Below are 19,221 nucleotides of genomic sequence, written 5' to 3'. Positions count from 1 at the left end.
TGGACAACTGAGGGGCCAAATGATGGGACACGAAACAAATCAACAAAAGTCTCTGCACAAAATCATTTACATGAAGGAAGACTTTATTTCCTTCTCAATTACATAGAACTTCTCCATTCAACGTAACAGAAAAACAATTCCTAAAAAAAAATTTGGTATTAAAAGTCACAAAGAATTCTGTCAACAGCACTGATCATATAATAAGTAGAAATCCTATCAACTCTATCAGAGCTATTATTATAAACACCTGTGAATACACAGTAAAACACACACATACACAAATATTGAGATTTTGCTTTAAGTCACAGCAAAAACACCCCCTTTCTGTTTCACACTTAGCATCAAAGGTCCACTGCACTCAGCCTCCTTCAGCTAGCCTGAGGCTATTTTTCTACCTTCTCCTCCTCCTTCCCAACCTCTCAGTCCCATGATTCTCAAGGTATAAATATAAAGGATCTCCCTGGTGAATTAATCCAACATTCAACCACCTTTTGAGTGACTGGTGTTCAATTTATTTCTGCCTATGATTAAAAGCTACTTGCAGGTAACTTGTTAAGTGACGTTAATACAATTCAATGTTTATAAACATTAATGAGATTCTAGTATTCTCCTAAGCCCAGTTGCCAAAATGGGTAAAAAGTTGCAAATATCCCTCTGCAAATGCACACATAAGATCAGCTGGAAATCTTACAGTTCTTAGAAGAACTCCATTGTCACTGTTGAGAAAATTAGTGGTAGTTTTCAGTCACTATTTTTGCTCTACTCTTCAGTTACAGTTCATTCAGCAGCATCATTTTCAAGTTAGTTTGATATATGTGGTGTATAATGATAGGTACTACATTAACAGTATCCTTATTTTGAAATTTTCCAGTGATTAAATCTTGACATATATATGTCATGTTTCAAACATGAACTGTACCTCAGTTGCTAAAGCACATCTATCATCTTTACTCCAAATCTATTTGTACATAATAGTCCATTACCAATGCATTATTATGAACTGGAAAGCAGGAATATGCAGGTTAAGTAGATATTTATGTGCCTAAGTCAGCTAAGGTTAAAAAAAAAAAAAAAAAAGCTGGCATCATTGCCATAGGCAAGCAATCAGGTCACATTGTTTACAGCCTAGTGGTCTTCCCCAAACATTGTCTTAATTTTCACAGTCCTATAAATTCTATCCACCACTTTATGGAATCTCATACCCCTTTAACTGACCTTCTTCCTTCGCCACTGTTTTAAACAATTCCCTGGCAAAGAAAATCTGTTCTCCCATTTCCATTTTTATTAAAAAAAAAAAAAAAAAAAAAAAGCCCACATCTGAGACAACATTCATAAACACTCCTTTCTCCATGCCCAAGGAATGGAGTGTCAGACCCCAGAACAGCAAGGAGCCATTAATGCCTTTTCCTGAAATCTCTCTGCAAGTAGATTTCTTCTTTTTATCATTATTAAAGTAGGTTTCAAGTACCTCCTTCTCACCCCTACTCTCCAAACTCAGATCCCCTTGCATTAAGGGTCTACTCTATTACTTTAACCTTCAGTCCCTATTACCTTCTACTCCCAACATTCAAAGAAAAGTGAGCAATAGATATCCACTGAGTAAGTCAAGATTTTGAAGCTTGAGGCGCAAGGGAAGGGAGACAGAAAAATGGATTCCCATGTGAATTTCTTGTTGTTGTTGTTGTTTAAGAGATACAGAGTCTCACTATGCTGCCCAGGCTGGTCTTGAACTCTGAAGCTCAAGCAATCCTCCTGCTTCAGCCTCCTGAGGAGCTTGGACTATAGGCCCCAGGTATTTTTAGAGTTTTCATACATGCTCTTAGAATTACCTAAAGGTACAACTCCCTTCTCCAAGATCTTGAAGCCTAGCTGTACCACTTTCAGAAAATCTTGTTCTGAGTTTTGCAAGCACAGTTTTTCTTCTATTTTTCAAAGTGCTCTTCACTCTTCGGTTAGGGCCTGTTGCCACCTAATGGACTAAACTGGCATACCCACCAATACTTTAACGCAGGTTCTCACCGCTGTGCTTCCAGAACAGACCACTAGATGGAGACATCAAAACTGATGGAGGAGGAGAGAGCACTTAGTCTTTTAGTTGGTTTATGACTACACGAAAAATTAAACTAATGCAGATTCAACAAATAAAAGGGAATATGCACAAAATGACAAACTAAGGAAAAATAAAAGTCTTTTGGAGGCCTGGAGTAAAGGTTCATACCTGTAATCCCAGCACTTTGGGAGGCTGAGGCAAGCAGACCACTTGAGGACAGGAGTTGGAGATGAGCTTGGTCAACAAGGTGAAACCCCTTCTCCACTAAAAATACAAAAAACTTAGCTAGGTGTGGTGGCACGCACCTGTAGTTCCAGCTACTCAGGAGGCTGAAGCACAAGAATCGCTCAAACCTGGGAGGCAAAGGATGCAGTGAGCCAAGATCATGCCACTGCACTCCAGCCAGGGCAACAAAATAAGACCCTGTCTCAAAACAAAACAAAACAAAACAAAAAGACTTTGGAGGCAATATGGAACTAAGGTTAAAACTCTGGTTTTGGCTCTTCTACACATAATCACAAAAATCCATTAACAAAACATTACCAAGTTGAATTCAGCAATATTTGAAAATTATATCACTGACCACACGAGGTCTATTTCAGGATTAAAAGGCTAGCTTGAGTTTCAAAGTTCAATCAGTGTAATTCACCATATTAAGTCTAAACAGTCTAGATGCAGAATTCGTCTGAAAATTTAAATGATTTACAGATTAGTAATTAATTATTAATCTGAAAATAACACCACTCAAGATTAAAAAAAAAAACTCTTAGCAAACTAGGAATAAAATTTTCTCAAGCTGATAAAGGACATCCACAAAAAAACCTATAGCTTCCTGATTTCAAAATTTACAAAGCTACTATAATCAAAACGGTGTGGTATTAACATAATGACAGACATAGATCAATGGAATAAAACAGGAAGCCCAGTACTAAACCCTCATATACATGGTCAAACAATTTTTGTCAAGGTTACCAAGACCACTCAATGGAGAAAGAACAGTCACGTGGTACTGATAAAATATCCACATGCAAAAAAATGAATCTGCCCTTAACCACTTTTTTTGAGACACAGTCTTGCTCTGTCACCCAGGCTGGAGTGCAGTGGCACGATCTCAGCTCACTATAACCTCCATCTCTTGGATTCAAGCAATTCTTCTGCCTCAGCCTCCCGAGTAGCTGGGACTACAGGCGCGCACCACCACACCCAGTTAATCTTTGTATTTTTAGTAGAGACGCGGTTTCACCATCTTGGCCAGGCTGGTCTCAACCTCATGATCCCCCCTGCCTCGGCCTCTCAAAGTGCTGGGATTACAGGCAGGAACCACCGCACCCAGCCTGGCCTTTACACCACACACAAAAATTAACTCAAAATTTATCAGACTTAAACATAAGACCTAGAACTACAAAACTTTTAGGAAAAAAAACACGGAGACAACTTCATGACATTGGCTTTGGCAATGGTTTCTTGGATATGATACAAAACGCATAGGCAACAAAATAAAAAATTACTTGATAATATGAAAATGTAAAACTTCTGTGAATCAAAGGACACAACAGAATGAAAAAACAACCTGCAGAATGGATGAAAATATTTGAAAATCATTTATCTGGTAAGGGATTAATATACAGAATATAGAAAGAACTCCTACAACTAAAATAAAAACCCATAAAGAATGCAATTAAATAGGCAAAAGACCTCAACAAACACTTCTCCAAAGACATACAAATGATCAATAAGCACATGAAAAGATGCTCAGTATCACTTGTCATTAGGGAAATGCAAATCAAAGCCACAATGAGGTATTATCTCACAAACATTAGGAGAGCTACTATCAAAAACACAGTAAATAAGTGTTGGCGAGGATGTGGAGAAACTGGAACCCTAGTGTACGGCTGGTAAGAATGTAAAATGGTGCAGCAGCTGTGGGAAACCAGTACAGTAACTCCTCAAAAAGTAAAAAGAGAATTACCATAGGGTCCAGCAATTCCACTTCCGGGTATATACTCCAAATAATTAAAAGCAGGGACTTGAAGAGAGACATCCACGTAAACCCATGTTTATAGCAGCATTAGTCACAATAACCAAAAGGTAAAAGCAACCCAAGTGTCCATCAATAGGGGAATGGATCAACAAAATGTGATATATACATACAATGGAATCTTATTCGGCCTCAAAAATGAATGAAATTCTAATACTCTACATACAACATAAACTTTAAGCACGTTATGCTAAGAGAAATAAGCCAGTCACAAAAGGACAAAACTCTTATGATTCCATTTAAATGAGGTACCTAGAGTAGACAAATTCATAGAGACAAAAAGTAGAATGGTGGTCACTAGGAACTCGGGAGAATGGATAATTACTGTTAATGGGTATAGAGCATCAGTTTTGCAATATGAGAAGAGTTCTGTGGATGGATGTTGGTGGATGGCTGTACAACCAGTGTAAATGTACTTAACGCAACTGATCAGCACATTTAAAAATTGTGAAGATGGTAAATGTTGTCATGTATATTTTACCACAATTCCAAAAAAATAAAAATAAAAAAAGAAAGCCCAACAGAGTTGTCATCATACTTGATAGTGAAATTGAACTCTTTCCCCCTGAGATTAAGAACAAGGCAAGAACGTCATTCTCACCATTTCTATCTACCTATTGTACTGGAAATCTCAGCCAGTGCAATAAAAAAAATAAGTAAGTCATAAACATCAAAAAGGAATAAGTGTCTTTATTCACAGATGTACACATAAAAAAATCCCAAGGAATTTATTTTTTAAAGTTACTACTACTAGCAAACAAATTTAACAATGTCACAAGACACAAACAATATATAAAAATCAACTGCATTTATATATACCAGCAACGATTGGAAAATAAAATTTTAAAATAATACCATTTACTACAACAGCAAAACAAAATACTTAAGGATGAAAATGTATAAGATCTCAACACTCAACTATTAAAAATATTAATGAGAAAAAATAAAGATGACCTAAATAAGAAGAAAGATACACTGACTTCATGGATTAGAAGACTCAATATTGGCCAGGCATGATGGTTCACACCTGTAATCTCAGCACTTTGGGAGGTCGAGGCGGGAGGATCACGAGGTCAAGAGATCAAGACCATTCTGACCAACATGATGAAACACCGTCTCCACAAAAAATACAAAAATTAGCTGAGCATGATGGCTCATGCCTAGTCCCAGCTACTAGGGAGGCTGAGGCAGGAGAATCACTTGAAACAGGGATGCGGAGGATGCAGTGAGCTGAGATTGCGCCACTGCACTCCAGCCTGGCAACAGAGCGAGGCTCCGTCTCAAAAAAGAAGAAAAAAAAAGACGACTCAATATTATTGACTGGGTATGGTGGCTTGCACCTGTAAACCCAGTGCTTTGGGAGGGTGAGATGAGAGGAAAGCTTGAGGCCAGAAGTTTGAGACCAGCCTGGGGAACATGATGAGACTCCATCTCTACAAAAATATGTATTTTTTTTAGAAAACTGGCCGGGTGTGATAGTGAGTGCCTGTAGTCCCAGTTACTCCAGAGGCTGGGCCAAGAGGATCCCTTGAGGCCAGGAGTTTGAGGCTATAGTGAGCTATGATTGTGCCACTGTACTCTAACCTCAGTAACAGAGTGAGACCCAGTCTCTAAAAAAATAAAATTTTTTTAAATTTAAAAGACCCAATATTATTAAGATGACAACTCTTCCAAAAATTCATAGAGTCAATGCAATTCAATCAAAATCTCAAGCAGGCTTTTTTGAGAAAGAAAAGAAGGAAAAAGAAAAGAAAAGAAAAAAGAAAAGAGAGGAGGGGAGGGGAGGGAAGGGAAGGGAGAAAAAAGAAAATTCATCAGCTATTTCTGAAATTTATATGGAAATGAAAAAAAAAAAGCTACAATAGCCAAATAAAACAACTTTGAAAAGGAAGGATGGAGTTGAAGTTGGAGGACTACTTCTATCTGATTTCAAGATCTATTATCAAGTTATAGTAATCAAGACACTATGGTATTTGTAAAAAGGTAAAAAGATTAATAGAAGAGAATACAGAGTTCATAAAATAGACTCACAATTATTTTTCAGCAAGAGCATCAAAATACTCAACAACTAGGTGCAGTGGCTCAATCCTAAAATCCCAACACTTTGGGAGGCCAAGGCAGGAAGATCACTTGAAGCCAGGAGTTTGAGACCAGCCTGACCAACACAGTGAAACTCCATCTCTACCAAAAATTAAAAAATTAGCCTGGCATAGTGGTGAGCACCTGTGGTCCCAGCTACTTGGGAGGCTGAGATGAAAGGATCGTTTGGGCCCCAGGAAAAGGAGGCTACAGTGAGCCATGATCATGCCACTGCACTCCAGCCTGGGCAGCAGAGTGAGACCCTGACTCAAAAAAATAAAATGCAATGAAGAAAGCCGTTTCAACAAACAGTGCCAAACAAATGAATTCTCATATTAAAAAGACTTTGATTCCTAACTCATAATATAGAAAAAAATTTTGAGATAAATTATAGACATACATGTAAAAGCTAAAATCATACTGTTTCTAGTAGAAAACATAGCATATCTCTGCAACCTCAGGTTAGGCCAAGATTTGTACAAAGGACACAGAAAACGATAATCATAAAATATTAAAAATTAATAAACTGGACTTCATAAAAATTTTGAAGTTCTGTTCCTCAACAAAACATGTTAAAAAGTAAAAAGAAGCCATAGACTAGGAGACAATATTTCCACACACATCTGATGTAGTTATATCTAGAAAAGCAAACACCTACCACTCAATACTTGAACACACATAAATTTTTTTTTTTTGAGACCGAATCTCGTTCTGTCACCCAGGCTGCAGTGCAGTGGTACAATCTTGGCTCACTGCAACCTCTGCCTCTCAGGTTCAATCAATTCTCATGCCTCAGCCTCCCAAGTAAGCTGGAAATGCAGGCATGTGCCACCACATCCAGCTAATTTTTGTATTTTTAGTAGAGACAGGGTTTTGCCATGTTGCTTTGCCCAGGCTCGTCTCAAACTCCTGGGCTTAAGCAATCCACCTGCCTTGGCCTGTCACAGTGCTGGGATTAAAGGCGTGAGCCATTGCACCCAGCCACATAAATTTACCAAAAGATTTGAACACTTTTAAGAGATGACACATGAATGACAGATAAGTACATGAAAAAGTGACCAATATTAATAGTCATCAAGAAATGCAAGTTAAAACCACATCAATCCTATTACAACGCTCACTAGAATGACTAAAATTTTAAAAGCCAGCAATAACAAATGCTTGCAAAGATGTGGAACTGAAACTCATATACTACTGGAACTAAGATGTACGAACATTTTGGAAATCTGTCTGGAAATTTGATAAAAATTTTAACATACATCTACCATATGACCCAATAATTCCTAGATGTATGAGTAAGAGAAATAAAAACACAGGTCCATAAAAATCTTATACAAGAAATTTTATAGCTGCTTTATTCATAATAACCAAAAACTAGAAGCAGCCCAGGTATCAACAGGTAAATAAACTATGGTACAGTGAAAGGAATACTCCTCAACAATAAAAAGGAATGAACTACTAACACCAACAACATGGATGAGTCTCAAAACATCATGCTGAAACAAGCACAAAAGAGCACATATTGTATGACTGTATACACATGACATTTTAGAACAGGCAAAACTTATCTATCATGATGGAAACCAGAAGTTATTGCTTTTTGGGGCAGAGTAGTGGGATGGACTGGGAAAAGTATAAGGGAATTTTCCAAAGGGATGGAAATGTTCTGTATCTTGGTGGAACATGGATTACTAGGGTGCACACGTTTATAAAAATGCTTAAACTTTATACTTTAGATCTATGTGTTTCATTGTATGCAAATCACACCTCAATTTTAAAAAGATAAACAGGGCTTTGGGATCACACAGAGTTCAGCTCTGCCACTTACCAGCTGTGTGACCTTGACCAAGTGTTAAACTGTCAGTTTCCTCATCTGTAAAATGGGGAGAACAAGAGTTGAGAATAACCTTCTAGAGCTTCCAGGAAGAATAAATAAGATAAATGTTTTAAAATCATTAGCATACAGTAAATACTCATTAAACATTAACAAAAAGAAATCAGAAACCTTTCATCTTATATTTTCACAAAGGATAAACATGCAGGACTAGAGCAGCTAATTACTGAGCAATTCACATATATCATCTCACTTATTTTTTAAAACAACATTTAACAAGAATTATTACTGTTTCAAAGATGAACAAACTGAGCTTCACAGGTTGCCTGTGCTACTCAGCAAGAAAGTAGCAAGGCCAGGATGCAAACTTTCACTCATCTTTTTCCACTGTACCATGAGCCCCTGCATTTCATTAGGGTCACTTTCAGGAGGTATCCCTCAGACTGTCAGGAAGCTCCCTCCATTATCAATAGTGCTGGCTCAAGCCTCAAGCCTGACACTGAAAAGGAGGCAAATTCAGATGACTTTACTAGTGAATGGAAAGAGGATTCCAAGTAGAAGTCTGAAGATGCTATAGAAGGCTTTTATTTTGTTCTTAGGCTTCCAAGGCAGTTCCTGCTACTTGAGGACTCTGATTCCCTTCCTTAGAACAATTTCAAGATAAGAGAATTCTGGCCGTGTGCGGTGGCTCTCACCTGTATTCCCAGCACACTGGGAGGCCAAGGTGGGCGGATCATGAGGTCAAGAGATCAAAACCATCCTGGCCAACATGGTAAAACCCCGTGTCTACTAAAAATACAAAAATTAGCTGGGCATGGTGGTGAGGGCCTGTAGTCCCAGCTACTCGGGAGCCTGAGACAGAAGAATCGCTTAACCCGGGAGGCAGATGTTGCAATGAGCCAAAATCGCACCACGGCACTCCAGCCTGGTGACAGAGTGAGACTCCGTCTCAAAAAAAAAAGAGAATTCTGAATGTAAAATCTGTGCTTTAAGTGGAAGCTAGAACTTATGTCACTCAATTTGGCAGAATAGCCTTGGAAATATGGCAGCTAAAATGAAAGAATTTTTTTAATGCATATATTTTCTCTTAATAATGCAATGTCCTTAACAACAGAAAACTCCGAAAGACACCCTGTAATCTCATTCTCCCAAAAACACCACTATTAACAGTGAATCACCTTCCAGACTAAAAATTTGCCTTCTTAAGTTTACAGCATCCCATTGCATGAAAAACTACAATCCATTTATTGTATAACCTATTGAACTTAAATGGCTTTTTGTTTGTTTTTTTAAATTAGAGACAGGGTCTCTCATTCTGTTGCCCAGGCTGGAGTGCAGTGATCCGATCTTGGCACCTCCTGGGCTCAAGCAATCCTCCCACCTCAGCCTTCCCAGTAGCTGGGACGACAACCATGTGCCACCAATGCCCGGTTATCCAACAGTTTTACTATTTTAAATGCTAGCCGGGTGTGGTGGCTCACGCCTGTAATCCCAGCACTTTGGGAGGCTAAGGCGGGTGGATCACCTGAGGTCAGGAGTTTGAGACCAGCCTGATCAACATGGAGAAAAGCCATCTCTACTAAAAATACAAAATTATCCTGGTGGCAAACGCCTGTGATACCAGCTACTTGGGAGGTTGAGGCAGAAGAAACACTTGAACCTGGGAGGCGGAGGTTGTCAGGGGGCTGAGATCACACCATGCACTCCAGCCCGGGCAACAAGAACAAAACTCTTGTCTCAAAAAAAATAAAATGAATAAATGCTAAAAGAAGCATCTGTAAACATGTATTTTTCCTAAGTGTCAAATATTTAGGATAAATTCCTAGATGTATGAATTGTTAAATCGAAATTTTCTTTTGTGAGGGTTGGGGGTAGAGACAGGGTCTCACTCTGTTGCCCAGGCTGGAGTGCAGTAGTGTGATCACAACTCACTGTAGCCTTGACCTCCCAGGCTCAAGTGATTCTCCCACCTCATCCTCCCAAGCAGCTGGGACTACAGGCATGTGCCACCACACCCAGTTAATTTTTGTATAATTTGTAGAAATGAGGTTTTTCCTTGTTGCCCAGGCTGGTCTCAAACACCTGAGCTCAAGGGATCCACAAAGTGCTGGGATTACAGGAGTGAGCTACCTTGCCTGGCCTGTCATTTTTAATTTTATATTTTTAAATTTTAAACTGCTAAGTCTGTAAAAATAACCTGTATGTTATCAGTTTTGATAGATAATAGATTACTTTTTTTTTCTTTCACTCATCTTTGTATCGGTTCTTTGGGGCATAGATTACATTTTTTAAGAGTTCCGATTTTCCCACACTCTCATCATCCCTGAAAATTATAATTTTTTAATGCAGGAGCTACAAACTCAAATGCCTACAGAATACTAGCAAGAAACATAAATGGGCAAAGGAGGCCACCATGGTTTTGTGAAAATCTGAGAGCACATGCTCATTTAAAGAAGGCAGCGGGCCAAGCACAGTGGCTCACGCCTGTAATCCCAGCACTCTGGGAAGCCAAGGTGGGTGGATTCCTTGAGCCCAGGAGTTGAAGACCAGCCTGAGCAACATGGTGAAACTCCTATCTCTACAAAAAATACCAAAATTAGTCTGGCATGGTACTGCATGCCTGTACTCCCAGGTACTCGGGAGACTCGGGTGTGAAGGACGGCTCAAGCCCAGGAGGTCGAGACTGCAGTGAGCCATGATTGCACTCCAGCCCAGGTGAAAAGACAAGACCCTGTGTCCAATCAATCAATCAATATAAAGAAGGCAGCCACTACTCTGTTCCAGCCAGCAGATGCCACACAGAAATCTGAGCTCAATGTTAGATAATACAATTTATCAAGAAAGCCAGAAATCTGAAGTTGTTTGAAACTCTTGCACGTTTGGTTTTTTTTTTTTTTTCGAGGAAGAGTTTCGCTCTTGCAGCCCACGCTGGATTGCAATGGCACAATACCAGCTCACTGCAGCCTCCACCTCCCAGGTTCAAGCGATTCTCCAGCCTCCCTCAGCCTCCCAAGTAGCTAGGATTACAAGCATGCACCACCATGCCCAGCTAATTTTATATTTTTAGTAGAAACAAGATTTCACCATGTTGGTCAGGCTGGTCTCAAAGTCCTGACCTCAGGTGCTCCACCCACCCGCCTTGGCCTCCCAAAGTGCTGGAAGTACAGGCCGTCAGCCACCACGCTGGCCATCTTTAATGTTTTAAGTGTTGACAATGTGCTTGTATTTAAATATCCTGGAAGTCAAACAAAATACATCTATAGGCCAGGCTGGACTACACTAGGACACAGAATTTTGTACTAACAGATGAAAAAGATCTTACATTATATTTTCACTTTGAATCTTATTCCATAGTTTTGATTTTCTTATGCTTACCAACAAAGCACATTCAATTTCGGTTCACAGTGACTGTCATCCCTCTTCAAAGAGAGAGGCTTTTCTTTCAGATCACATTTATGACAAATACTGGACCAATATAAAACAAAAACAAAATAACTTCAGGAAAAGAGGCAAAGAGTGGTCCTGGTTGACCAAAGAATACCCAGAAAAGGCCTCATTTGAAACTGAGTTGTTTTAGTCTCAGCATGCTTAGAATATATCAGATATTTAGAGAAAATGCAAATTTGTAAAATTACATACAACTTTGAAGAGAGTGGCTTAAATCTAGGATATCCCCCCACTACTGACATATTTGCCTAACACAGAAAGTTTTCTCTTTGGCAAGTGATCAAAAAAGGAAGAGATTTCCCATGTACTCCTTGTTATCAAATATTGAATTTAAGCAACGCCCTTCAGCTTTTTTTTAAATAAAATAAACATTTATTAAAAATCTTTGACTCATCTGAAAATGCTATTATAATACTGCTCCCATGGAAAGAACACTTGCGGAATCTATCTAGCCTCGGAACTTCTCATTCCTTCTTAGTCATCCATTAAAATCTCCAGACTTAAATGTTCAAGCATTTCCTTCACCCATCAGAGATAGTGGCAGACATCCATGACTACCCAAGGACCCAACAACCACCTTTGAATGCAACTATCTTTTCATCAATTGTAAACAAGTGCTAAACTCTTTGGCTCCATAGGGAGTCCCTACCAAGTGAGTATAAACTCTGAAATAGGGGCAGAGGTCAAGGGGATGAGAGTTCAGCCTAAGCTCTGGATCTCATACCACCCTTACCCTGATCAAAAGAATCCTTATCAGAAGGCAACTCCTCAGCAAAAGGTCACATTCAGAAGACTTGATCTAGTAGCGATGCCACAGAATCAACTGAAGCTTTGGAAGCAGGCACTCAGAATTGTTATGAATGTGACATAGCAAAATCACTAACAATGTTGTAGCAGAAAAGGGACATAAAGGGAGAAAACAAGGGAGATTTGTGAACTATCTTAAGTTGCTTCAGGAAAGAACTTACTTGAAAAATAGTGGAATAATCCTAAATCTGAGTCACAGAAGACATCTTTGGGAACCTACTCCACAACGAATCATTCTGCTTTGTATCCAAAACCATCCCAACGCATGCAGAAGAGGCCCAAATGACACTTCAAAAATAGCCTTCTTTCTTTTGTACACAAAAAGCCTCACTATATTTAAGTCATTACACTGCCTTAAAGTCTTCTACCATTAGCACTTGAGATTTGTCACAATCAAGAGAGCTAGAGACAAGATAGAAATTAATTATTTAATAAAGTAGGGGCTCTGAAATCTCAGATAGGTACTTCACTAGATACTTGGGGGTGAGTCATTTAATCTCTTCAGGCCTCACAGTTCTCATCTGTAAGATGGGGTTTGTATCTTTTAAATAAGTCTTATGAATGCTTAATAAAAAAGTGCATGTGAAACATTCTATGCATAATAAATATTAGCCATCCTTACTATGACGTGGTAAAAGCCACATCTGCGTTCCTGACTAAACCAGAGTCCTTTCTGGGTACTGTGTCTCAGCTTGGCACCCAAAGTAGGGAGGAGAAAAGAGTAACTGTGTTAAATGAACTAGGTATTACCAAGTCAAACTTAAAATCAGATCATATTATATGATATAATCCTTCTCACACTTACTGAATATATGCTAAGTGCCTGGCACATAAGGAATATCCAGTAAATGACTATTTCTTTTTTTTCTTTTTCCTTCATCTGTAACATTCAATCTTAAGTACATTCTCTGCAGACAACACTTGGGCTTATATGAACTACTTTCTGAGACCAAAACTTGTGACATATAGTTTGACAACTAGGAATGAACCCATTATGACATGTGACAGAATGCTAGAATTTTAGATAAAAGCTATGGGTAGTCCTCTAGCTGAGATGTACACTTCTCTTTTGTAGGTGAAAGAATCCATAAAAAATCTCTTTGGGATTCCAAAACTCATGACAGTTGAATGCAAAGCCAGAGCAAGTTCGTGGTGTCAGGCTTTCTTTTTATCTTTCCTTTCATCTTGTTTTTTTCATCTTGCCTGTTCATCCCACCAACACACGCAGATCTCTCCTTGGTGGGCATCTACCAATATGGCAAGATACACCAAAAATTAATTTAACTTACTTTTTTTTAAGACAGGGTCTCACCAGGCTAGAATGCAATGATGCAATCTCTCAGCTCACGGCAGCCTCAATCTCTAGGGCCTCAGGTGGTCCTCCCACCTCAACTTCCAAAGTAACTGGGACTACTACAGGTACATGCCACAAGACCTGGCTAATTTTTTGTATTTTTTCTATAGAGTCGGGGTTTCATCACATTGCCCAGGCTGGTCTCAAACTCCTAGGCTCAAGATAATTTGCCCACCTCGGCCTCCCAAAGTGCTAGGATCACAGGTGTAAGCCACCATGTCTAGCACTTAATTTAACTTTCAAGTCTCTTTTAAAATATTCATATAAATATATATGCATACAAACTATATTATATATACTATATATTAATATATAGTATATTATTTTACATATTTTATATATGCTATATCATTTATATAGGTCCTTGATCAGTAGGATATACTTTATTTTTTAAAGTCTAAGTAAACAGAAATCCATGGTTAATAGTCAGATTTTAAATTTTACAAACTTTTTCTTCAGCATGCTTTCTATGAGACCTTGCTATTGACAAAAAATAAAGTGTATAATTCAAGTATGTGTTTTACATAAGCAGAAGGTTAACCTATTCAGTCTCCTAAGAGGCTAAATGTGTTGGCACATGGTCATTTGGGAGGTTACCTGCTGCTGGCTGGGGGAAGGGAACCAAAACACCCTAACAGTCACCCAGATGGTAAAGAAGTCCCAACCAAAATGGTCAGCAGTATATGAGCTCTTCTATTCCTGTGACTAAAGTATTTACTTGAGTCTATGGTCATACCACCCTGAACGCACCCAATCTCCTCTGAACTATCTACTTTGAGCAGTAACTTACACCTGCTAACATCTTTGTGTCATTAAGAAACACAGGCTTGGGAAGCCAAGGTGGGTAGATCTCTATCTAGGTCAGGAGATCGAGAATGTCCTGGCTAACACGGTGAAACCCTGTCTCTACTAAAAAATATATAAATAAATAGCCAGGTGTGGTGGCACATGCCTGTAGCCCCAGCTACTCGAGAGGCTGAGGCAGGAGAATCACTTGAACCCGGGAGGCAGAGGTTGCAGTGAACCAATATTGCTCCACTGTACTCCAGCCTGGGTGACAGAGTGAGACTCTGTCTCAAAAGAAAGAAAAAGAAAAAGAAAAAAACAGAGACTAGTTTAATGGAATAAAACACAGTTTCAACAGCCTATTAGTGCAGAAAAACTGAGAATTTCAACATTATACTACATAGCCTAGAACAGCATACACTTAATAGTATTTACCATATGTCAACCACTATTCTAAACTTTAAATATATTATACTTCATTTAATCCTCACAGCAATCCAATAAAATAGAAATACATTTTACTGTCTTCATTTCATAGATGAGAAAAGGCAGGCAGAGAGTTTAAGTAATTTAACCAAGATTACAGTGAAGCTAAGTTGAATCCAAGCAACCTTGAGGCAGAGTCCATGCTCTTAATTATGAGAAGTTTTGGCTTGCATTAAAAAAACTAAAGCACTCATCCGAAATGCAGACAAAAAATTCATATACAAACGTGTTCACTGTGGCATTATTTACGATTTAGAAAAAACTGAAAATCTAAATGCTCAACAACAGGAAAATGGTTAAACAGATCATGATAAAGCTATTTATTTAACGAAATATTCTTCCACTAAAAATACTTGTGAAAATTGTTTCATGATTTGGGACAATGTTGCCAGTGTAATACAGAGTAGGGAAAAACAAACAGGATACAAAAATTGTATATATATATTCTATATAGATTCTTAATTACATAAAAGATGAGCTGGGACACAATCTGGAAGGAAGTATTCTCAAACGTGAAGAACTGGCTATTTCTAGGTGGTGGGATTAGAGATGCTTATATTTTCTTTTAGTGTTTTCCACAGTGAACATACGTTATTTTACTACCAGCTTAAACAAAAACAATTTTTTTCTTTTAATCAAGCTATACTTAAAAAAAACAACAACTACTAAAAAACTTTTAATATGTCTAACTTCAAATAGGTACTTTCCTTGGGATTATAACCTTTGTACATCAGACAACATACCCAAATATCAAAAAAAAAAAAAATTCAATCTTCAACTTTGGAAACAATTTTGGTCAATGTTTATTCTCAATGTAATTACTTGTAGGATTATGTTACAAGAGGAGAAATGGATTTTATTATATTATATGTACACCAAAAATTCAGGAATAGCGTTCCTGAAATAGATAATAAGAGACAAAAAGTTTAGGGAGGAAGAACAGCTGTTGCTAATCCAACTATTTACCCTTTGACCCTCTATCTGGCCAGTAACTGAACACTATCAACTGTTTCCCTGTATTATGTGCTGTTTACAATCCCTGAGAGGCATGAAAAGAATTAATAATTTAGCCTAGAAAGCTGACAGCCTTTATTGGGAAGCCTCTTGTCTATGGGACAGAAATCAGAGCAAGTAGCTGTCCTGAAGTCACAGGTCCCTTTACTGTTCCTGTTTTATAGCCTAATTGGCCCCCAAACATAAATCAATTATTTCTCCTGTTTTAAGCAACAATGACTTCTATTCTCTAACTTCCCTTGTATCAAGTCAGTCCTTGTTCTCTTGAGTTTTACAACTACACGATAAACACGATGGGTGAGGAAAAAACTCGGGGACCAGGGCAGACTGGGGTTATTTGGAAACAGAAGCACAGAAAGGTTATGCTGTTTTGAACTTCTCTTGACCTTTGACTGCCCCTGTCCCTAGCTTATGCTAATGGACATGGTACAGGGACACTTCTTGAAGAAATGAACTTAGCCTGAACCTGTGCCATAACATTGGACTCCAAGAAGCCCAGGAATCATAGGAAGGCAGCCAGAGTGTGAACAGCTGCCCAGATTCTGAGCATGGCTGCCCATCTGCTCTACCACATTAAAGGTATTTAAAACAAACAAACCAAAAAAGGCAAAGCCATTTAAATGGACAAAGTCAGTCTTTCCTCAACTAGTTCCAACACGTGACACCTGTTGTCCCAAACCTGCTGCCTATAACCACTGCCATGCACAACTGAAAATTAGCAACAAAGTATTTCCTGTTACAAAATAAGGGAGTGTGAGCAGGCTTTCCTATCAGGAATCTGGAGAATGGGGGACAATATTTGGGCCTCCAAATTCCAAAGCTACAACACAAGGAAATCCCTAATATTCTTAAAAGTAATGCAGGGCTCGACATGGTAATCTCAGCAATTTGGGAGATCAAGGCAGGAGGATCACTTGAGCCTAGGAGTTCGAAACCAGCCTGGGCAGCATGGCAAAACTTCATCTCTACAAAACATACAAGAATTAGTCAGGCATGGTGACATGTACATGCAGTCACAGCTACTCAGGAGGCTGAGATGGAAGGATCACTTGAGCCCAGAAGGTCAAGGCTGCAGTGTGCCATGACTGCCACTGCACTGCAGCCTAGGCAAAAGAGTGAGACCCTGTCTCAAATTAAATAAACAAAGGTCACTTGGAATTAACATTGGAGATGTTACTCCTTCCCAGTCAGAATCCCCAGATTACGCAGTATCAAAAACCACAGCCAATTTAACACAACACACACAGCCCATCTCAGTCTTGATGCTTTCTATCACTTGGTAGGGCTGAAAAGGCTCATTTGAACCCCAAAATTGGTACAGTCTGAGATAATTTTATTTTTGTGTAATTATTTTTAGAATAATCAGATCCTTATGTATTTCCTCAAAGAGAAAGATTAAAATATTACTAAGTTCATAATAATATAGGAATTACTGAGACTACTACCCACATAGAACACTAAGTATACATTTTTTGGTTTGCTTTTTGTTTTTGAGACAGGGTCTTGCTCTGTCACCTAGGCTGGAATGGAGTGATGTGATGATCATGGCTAACTGCAGCCTTCACCTCCTTAAGCAATCCTCCCGCCTTACCCTCTCACGTAGCTGGCACCACAGGCAAATGCTACCACAATCGGATAATTTTCTTTGTAGAGACAGAGCTCCCTATGTTGCCCAGGCTGGTCTCAAACTCCTCTGCTCAAATGATCCTCCCGCCTTGGCCTCCCAAAGTAATGGAATTACAGGTATGAGCCATCACACCCTGCCACTAATTTTTTTTTTTGACACAGAGTCTCACTTTGTCGCCCAGGATGGAGTGCAGTGGCATGATCTTGGCTGACTGCAAACTACACCTCTTGGGTTCAAGCAATTCTCATGCCTCAGCCTCTCAAGTAGCTGGGACTACAGGCCTGAGCCACCATGCCCAGCTAATTTTTTTTTGTTATTTTCAGTAGAGACGGGGTTTCACCATGTTGGCCAGGATGGTATTGATCTCTTAACCTCATGATCCCCCCACCTCAGCCTCCCAAAGTGTTGGGATTACAGGTGTGAGCCACAGCACCCAGCTGGTACAATTTTTTTAAGTCTTTTTTTTTGTTGTTTTATTTTGGTGACTCCCATTCTATACTGATGTGTAAAATTGTCTGAATCTCTGTTCCTTCTCATGAAACAGGCCTATAAATTGCCGTTATCTAGCTAGGAATTTTATGCAAAAATGTTTAATGAGCTGGGATTAGTTAACCCAGAAAGAAGAATTCAACAATAACTTTTCTGAGAATATCAAGGACCTTCCTCAGAAAATGGGCATTAGCCATTTTCAATTGCTATTAGATGCAGAAAAAGAGAATATGTTTGGGTACTAGATGCTAAATAGAGGTTTACAAAATGTCCTTTCAAGTATTTCCCAATAGACTGTTAATATACAAGAGCAAGAGCTATACTTATTTATTTGTCTATCCCTAGAGCCTAGAGAACTGGGTCTGGAGCAGAGAGAACACTCAGGGCTTAACAAACTGAGTTATCAACTATTTAGCATGTTTTATGTGTAGTTGTCTGAAAGGTTACAGGGCATCTCAATGTCCTTCCTAGTGTTCAAAAATGCTTCTAAGAAAGGACCATGGCCAGGTAAGGGGGCTCACACCTGTAATCCCAGCACTTTGGGAGGCCAAGGTGGGCAGATCACAAGGCCAGCAGTTCAAAACCAGCCTGATCAATAGGGTAAAACCCCGTCTCTAATAAAAATACAAAAATTAACGAGGCATGGTGGCACACACCTGTAGTCTCAGTTACTCAGGAGGCTGAGGCAGGAGAATCGCTTGAACCCAGGAGGCGGACGTTGCAGTGAGCCGAGATCGAGCCACTGCACTTCAACCTGGTCAACAGAGTCAGATATCCATCTCAAAAAAAAAAAAAACAAAAAAAAAAAACCACAAGGTGCAGGGGCTGGGCACAGTGGTTCACGCCTGTAATCCCAGGAGGGCAGATCATGTGAGGTCAGGAGTTTGAGACCAGCCTGACCAACATGGAGAAATCCCATCGCTACTAAAAAATACAAAATTAGCCAGGCATGGTGGCGCATGCCTGTAATCCCAGCTACTCGGGGAGGCTGAGGCAGGAGAATTGCTTGAACCCAGGAGGTGGAGGTTGTGGTGAATTGAGATCATGTAATTGCACTCCAGCCTGGGCAACAAGAGTGAAATTCTGTCTCAACAAAAAAAAAAGAAAAAACCATGACTCCAGAAAAATAACTGAATTTACCTTTTCCTCCTCCTAAGGAGTAGCCTTTGCCTACTAAGTAAAAGCTACTACTAGGCTACTTTGCCTAAGC

General features: G+C 39.1%; 1 protein-coding gene across 2 annotated transcripts in view; it reads right to left on the bottom strand.

Annotated features, from left to right (window-relative positions):
• The window catches only part of NR6A1 (nuclear receptor subfamily 6 group A member 1), a 235,111-nt gene that overhangs the window by 183,267 nt on the left and 32,623 nt on the right, over nt 1-19,221 (bottom strand). For both annotated transcript variants that reach the window (XM_064378063.1, XM_064378068.1), the window contains exon 3: nt 7,996-8,040. In XM_064378063.1, coding sequence (XP_064234133.1) covers nt 7,996-8,040 — 45 coding nt within the window. The remainder of the gene's footprint in view (nt 1-7,995; nt 8,041-19,221) is intronic.

The sequence above is a fragment of the Aotus nancymaae genome, unplaced genomic scaffold (assembly GCF_030222135.1).
Source record: "Aotus nancymaae isolate 86718 unplaced genomic scaffold, 86718_ANA_hifiasm-v0.15.2.pri h1tg000003l, whole genome shotgun sequence".
Lineage (NCBI taxonomy): Eukaryota > Metazoa > Chordata > Mammalia > Primates > Aotidae > Aotus > Aotus nancymaae.
This window is presented reverse-complemented; position numbering and strand designations above follow the sequence as displayed.